A 6,551-nucleotide genomic window follows, 5' to 3' on the forward strand; every position below is an offset into this window, starting at 1 on the left:
ACTCCAGCCTGGGCAACGAAGCGAGACTCTGTCTCTCTAAGAAAAAAAAAAAAAAAAAAAAAGCCGAGTATGGCGGCATGTGCCTGTACTCCCACCTAGCTGGGAGACTGAGGCAGGAGGATCCTTGATCCCTGGAGGTCAAGGCTGCAGTCAGCTGTGATTGCACCACTGTACTCCTCCCTGGGCAACAGCAAGACCCTGTCTCAAAAAAAAAAAAAGTGGCCTGGGGTAAACAGGACAGTTGTATACTCCAAGAATGGAAAATTTCATGCCACCTCCCTTCCTTCCTTACAAATTCTAATGCTGATTGCATGAACGAGGTGTTGAGACAGACTTTTCTTTTCTTCGTTTAGACTTTTGCCCTAGTGAATGAGGGAGCAAGAGAATGCTAAGAAGGATGAGAGAATGTATTTCTGGCTCTAGGACTTTGAGATCCAGGTAATTGAATCTGGGACATTCTCATTAGGTTAGAAAAGGAAAGATGAGAAAATCACTAGCAGGATATGCAATTCCAGAGACCATCGGCTCCAAAAATTAGTTTTGTTTCTCATTGCTCCTTATTCAACGACAGTTATTTCAATAAGCTACATTATTTAGCAGGGTCTGAGAGACAAAGGCTGTGAAAACATGTATTTAAGATAGAAAACAAACTTAGAAAAACATAATAGTTCGCTTTTTATCTCATTCACATTCTATAGCTGGAGAACTCAAAATCCCATTTAGATATTTCTGCTTATCCAAAGCACACTGGGTGAAACTAAACCAAGAAATGGGAGAAAATGTTCATTGGGTGCGTGTGGGTTCACCCAGTTTATTTACCTATGGAGTGGAAGTGTAGGGAGAAATAAAGTCTGCTTATAATGGTCAAGGTCTGTGGAGAAGCCCTGAAGTTGTTCTCCCCAAATCACAAGTCTGATTCAAGAAAAGGAAACAGGCCGGGCGCGGTGGCTCAAGCCTGTAATCCCAGCACTTTGGGAGGCCGAGACGGGTGGATCACGAGGTCAGGAGTTCGAGACCATCCTGGCTAACACGGTGAAACCCCGTCTCTACTAAAAATTACGAAAAGCTAGCTGGGCGAGGTGGCGGGTGCCTGTAGTCCCAGCCACTTGGGAGGCTGAGGCAGGAGAATGGCGTAAACCCGGGAGGCAGAGCTTGCAGTGAGCCGAGATTGCGCCACTGCACTCCAGCCTGGGCGACAGAGTGAGACTCCGTCTCAAAAAAAAAAAAAAAAGAAAAGGAAACAAAAATGATGAAAACATCTCATCACACAAAACTCAGTGATGGGGTCTCTGACAGTCACCAGCCAGCAGGGGAAAAGGAGAAATCCACCTGCTGGCTTTAAGATTTATTGAAGGCTGCCAGCACAGCCCAGATCATTTCTGTGGCACTAGGCTTTGTCCCTTCCACTTCAGGGTCCAGTTCTACTAAGTCCTTGGCTCGATTCATTGCCACGTCATACTTGTCATCTGTCAGAGAGGAGAAGACATTCTCTAACACATCAGAGGAGTGAGCTAGCACCAGGAGTGCTAGTGTTCGCTTGTCCATACGCTGAGGGTCATTTACCCACCGCTCTAGTACACTATCTTGAAGTTTTTTCACTAGGCGCTGTTTCTCTGTTGTATTGGTCACTGGATGAGTAGTCATGTCAAATAGCAGGAAATTCTGCTTCTCAGTGGTTAGAATACCCTTCTCTACTAGGTTCTTTGCAATGCGCTCTCGTACATTTCTCAGCTGGTACTGTAATTTGAAGGGGTTCCAGGTCTCACCTATGAGAAAAAAGAAATAGGACATAATGAACAGAAAGAGAAAAGCAAAATGAAACATGTAGTTATCTGGAACCTTGAATGACTAAAATGTTTAAAAGCATAATCTTCATTCCTCAATTCATTTAATCCTTAGTCCTTTATAATCTGGCTTTGACTCTAACCATATTTCACATTAAACCAGCTTCAAAAAATGTCACCAAGGACTTCCATATTGCTAGAGCTTATGGACTTTATTTCTGTTCTTATGTGACCTCTCTGTGACACTGTAATTATTTATGTATTTTTGAAATTCTCTTTAGGACACCAGTCTCTCCCAAATGATTTCTACTCCGTATTGCAGAACTTCTGTTTGCTGGTGAAGCTGAGAGGACTGAGGTTCCCTACTCTATTTGTAGAGCAGAAGCTCTATCCCAGGCCTGGTAGGCTGACAATATTGAGACTTCAATTGCTCCCATTCCAGCTTGTTCATAGATTAGAGATTCTGCAACAGAAAAGGCAAGCCAAGAAGACCAGGGGCTAACACCTCTTTCCCCCAGCACCTACTCATAGAACAGGCGGGTATCACTATAGGAGAAGTGGGCACTTGTGCAGAAGTTCTGCCCAGGAGGGAAGGAAGGCCTGAAGAATGAAGAGCTCCAAAGCTCTGCCTGAGAGGACTGACTTTATTTGGAACATAGGGTGGAGAATCTATGCCTAAGGGTGTTGAAAACCATAGAGATCTTGGTGGAGAGCAATTATAAGGGTGCTGCTAGCTCTATGGCACTGGTATGACAAACCCAAATGGCAAAGCCTCCAGAAGTTTAACAGGCAGAACCAGAGAAACAGCCAAGAAAAGCCCTTCTGGAATCATGACCAACACTGGGGGTTGGGAAGAATGTGTGCTTGCACCAGGCTGCACCCACTCAGAAGCAATCAGAGCAGGACGTGGGGCTTGACTTGAGAGTATTCCCCAGGCCACACATAGATCTATCAAAAAGGGTGGATGCTTCACTGGCACCAAGGGCTAAAGCACAACCACTGACCAAACACTGGCTGAACAATAAGCTACTCTAACTCAGAGGCAACTCCTAGGAAGCTAAACTTAAAAATAATAATAATAGCCAGGCGTGGTGGTGCACACCTCTAGTCCCAGCTACTTGGGAGGCTGAGGCAGGAGAATCGTTTGAACCCAGGAGGCAGAGGTTTCAGTCAGCTGAGATTGCGCCACTGCACTCCAGCCTGAGTGACAGAGTGAGACTTCATTTCAAGAAATGAAAAATAAAAAATAAAAATAAAAAAATCACATGCACCCCTGGTGTATGTCCAAGGATGTACTCTCTCTGAGAAGAAATCAGAAAGGGAATTTCCAAGCTGCTAGTTCCTCGCTGAATGTGGGGCAAAATGTAAACTCCCTGATTTGTGATGGCTGTGTCAAAATCACACACACACATCCAACAGTAAAGGATAAAAAAATTTAACTGGCTAAAAGGTCTTAAGCACAACCTTTGACTAGTAAGTGGCTTCTACTGACCCACTGGCAACACATAGGGAGTTAGGCCAAAAGATAAAAACAAGAAAATATGAGTGATGACATCAGAGGCTACATACCACAAGAGAAACAGACTTCAGAGAGCTACTGCAGGCAAGTCACTAATGAAACAAATTACCAAGCAAACAACACAATCAACCTCTAGTGGAAGGAGAAACCAGTATAGCAGGTGTCTCCAACCCCTGGATCATGGACTGGTACTGGTCTGTAGCCTGTTAGGAACCCGGCTGCACAGCAGGAGGTGAGCCATGGGTGAGTAAAGCTGAGCTCCACCTCCCGTCAGCTCAGGAGTGTGAACCCTATTGTGAACTGCACATGGGAGGGATCTAGGTTCCATGTTCCTTGTGAGACTCTAACAAATGCAAAAAGCACGTGAATCATACTGAAACCATCCCCTCGTCCCCCAGCCCAGTGGAAAAATTGTCTTCCATGAAACCTGTCCTGGTGCCAAAAAAGTTGGGGACGGCTACAGTATACCATCCAGAGGTGCACGATTATCTAAATGTCCAGTTTTTGACAAAAAGGTATGAAGTATACAAAGAATAAATTGTGACCCACTGACCCATTCAGAAGAAAGAAAGCAGGCAATGGAAACTGCCTTTGAGAACGCTAAAATGTTGGACTTTACAAAGACTACAAAGCAGCTTTTATAAATATGTTCAAAGACCTAAGAGAAACCATCACTCATCACACAGAGAATATCAATAAACACAGAAATTATAAAAAAGAACCATTTAGGCCGGGTGCGGTGGCTCATGCCTGTAATCCCAACACTTTGGGAGGCCGAGGTGGGCGGATAATTTGAGGCCAGGAGTTCAAGACCAGCCTGGCCAACATGGCGAAACCCCATCTGTACTAAAAATACAAAAAATTAGCCAGGTGTGGGGGGAACCTGTAATCCCAGCTGCTCAGGAGGCTGAGGCAAAGAATCGCTTGAACCTGGGAGGTGTAGGCTGCAATAAGCCGAAATAGCACCACTGCACTCCAGCCTGGGCAACAAAGCAAGACTCCATCTCAAAAAAACAAAAACAAAAAAAACATTTAGAAATCCAAGACTTTAAAAGTACAACAAACAGAATGGTGGCTCACGTCTGTAATCCCAGCACTTTGGGAGGCCGAGGCAGGCGGATTACTGGAAGTCAAGAGTTTGAGACCAGCCTGGCCAATATGGTGAAACCCTGTCTCTACTAAAAATACAAAATTAGCTGGGTATAGTGCTGTGTGCCTGTAGTTCCAGCTACTCAGGAGGCTGAGGCAGGAAAATCACTTGAACCCAGGAGGCGGAGGTTGCAGTGAGCCAAGATCGCACCATTACACTTCAGCCTGGGTGACAGAGCAAGACTCAAAAAAAAACAAGTACAACGAACAAAATGAAAAATTCACTCAAGGGACCCAACAAGAGATCTGAGCTGGCAAAATAAATAATTAGCAAACTTAGAGATCAAAGCGATTATGTAATATGAAGAAGGAGAAAAGAATGAAGAAAAATGAACAGACTCGGAGAAATGTGAAATATCATCAACTTGACAAACATACATAAAATGGAAGCACCAGAAGGAAAGGAGAGAAAGAGGCAGAAAAAATACTCAAGGAAGTAATGGCTAAAATCCTGCCAAATATGATGAAAAACACTCAACCACACATTTGAGAAGCTCAACAAACTCCAAGTAGGATGAACACAAAGAGACCCATATCCAACATCATAGTAAAAATGCTGAAAACCAAAAATAAGTGGAAAATCATGAAAGCAGAAGAGAAAAATGACTGATCACATCACAGTGGAACTTTGATAAGCTTAACAGCTGGCTTCCCATTAGAAAAAAAGCAGGCCAGAAGAATGAGTAGACTTATTCAAAGTGAGGGTAGAAACTATTAGCCAAGAATCTTATAACTGGCAACTATCTTTCAAAAATAAAAGCAAAGCAGGTGTGGTGGCATGCACCTGTAGTCCCAGCTACTCAGGAGGCTGAGGCAGGAGAATCACTTGAACCCAGGAGGTGGAGGTTGCAGTGAGCTGAGATCACGCCACTGCACTCCAGACTGGGTGACAGAGTGAGACACCGTCTCAAAGAAAAAACAAAAAACAAAAAACCCCGAAAACCAAAACAAAAAAAAATGAAGGCAAAGAAAAATTTCTAAAAAGGAGACAAAATAAATACATTCCTAGATAAAAAATATCTGAAAGAGTTCACTGCCAGCAGACCTGCCTTATAAGAAATATTAACACTAAACTAAAGGAAAGTTGTTAAGGCTGAGAGCAGGACACACTAGACAGTAATTTGAATCCACATGAACAAACAGTAAAAGTAATTATATAAGTAATAAAAAGGATGGTAGAATTGAATACTTTATCTCAACTGATTTATAAAGCAATTGCACAAAACAATATTTATGTAATCGTTATTGTTGAGTTATAATTTTTAACTTTTTAAACTTTTGCACAAGGTTATAACATAGAAATGTAATAATAGCACAAAGAAAGAGGGTGGGAAAAATGTTGCACTGGAGTAAGCAAAATGACAACAGATGGTAATTTGAATCCACAGGAAGAAATGAAGAAAACCAGAAATGGTAAATAAGGAGGTTAATATAACAAACTCTGTAAGTATATATTTGTGCTTTCTTCTCTTCTTTAATAATTACAACAATGAATTGTTGAATTTGTAACACATATAGATGTAACCCATGTAACAATATTGGCATGGTGGGCCCATGCCTATAATCCCAGAACTTTGGGATGCCAATGTAGGCAGATGGCTTGAGCCCAGCAGTTTAAGACCAGCCTGGGTAGCACAGTGAAACTTTGTCTAAAAAAAAAAAGAAAAAAGAAACAAAAACCCTAAAGCCAAAAAAACCCAAAAAGAAAAGAAACATATAGCAATATTAACACAAAAAGAGGGTGAGGGAATAGAGTAATAGAGAAGTAAATTTTCCTTGGAATTAAACTTGGTATAAATCTTTTTTTTTTGAGACAAAGAGTCTTGCTTTGTTGCCTAGGCTGGAGTGCAGTGGTGCGATCTCGGCTCATTGCAAACTCCGCCTCCCAGGTTCAAGCTATTCTCCTGCCTCAGCCCCCCGAGTAGCTGGGATTACAGGCACACGCCACCATGCCCGGCTAATTTTTTTGGTATTTTCAGTAGAGATGGGGTTTCACCATGTTGGTCAGGCTGGTCTGGAACTCCTGACTTTGTGATCCGCCTGCCTCGGCCTCCCAAAGTGCTGGGATTATAGACGTGAGCCACCGGGCCTGGGCTTTT

The 6,551-nt window shown here is 42.8% G+C and overlaps 1 protein-coding gene across 4 annotated transcripts in view; it reads right to left on the reverse strand.

The window, feature by feature from the left end:
• Positions 1 to 1,281: 1,281 nt before the first annotated feature.
• The window catches only part of GOLPH3L (golgi phosphoprotein 3-like), a 50,174-nt gene continuing 44,904 nt past the window's right edge, over positions 1,282 to 6,551 (reverse strand). For all 4 annotated transcript variants that reach the window (XM_011937813.1, XM_011937815.1, XM_011937812.1 and 1 more), the window contains one exon: positions 1,282 to 1,766. In XM_011937813.1, the coding sequence (XP_011793203.1) occupies positions 1,339 to 1,766 (428 nt within the window). In that variant the 3' untranslated portion in view covers positions 1,282 to 1,338. The remainder of the gene's footprint in view (positions 1,767 to 6,551) is intronic.

This window comes from Colobus angolensis, unplaced genomic scaffold (genome assembly GCF_000951035.1).
Source record: "Colobus angolensis palliatus isolate OR3802 unplaced genomic scaffold, Cang.pa_1.0 Scaffold169, whole genome shotgun sequence".
Taxonomy (NCBI): Eukaryota; Metazoa; Chordata; class Mammalia; order Primates; family Cercopithecidae; genus Colobus; species Colobus angolensis.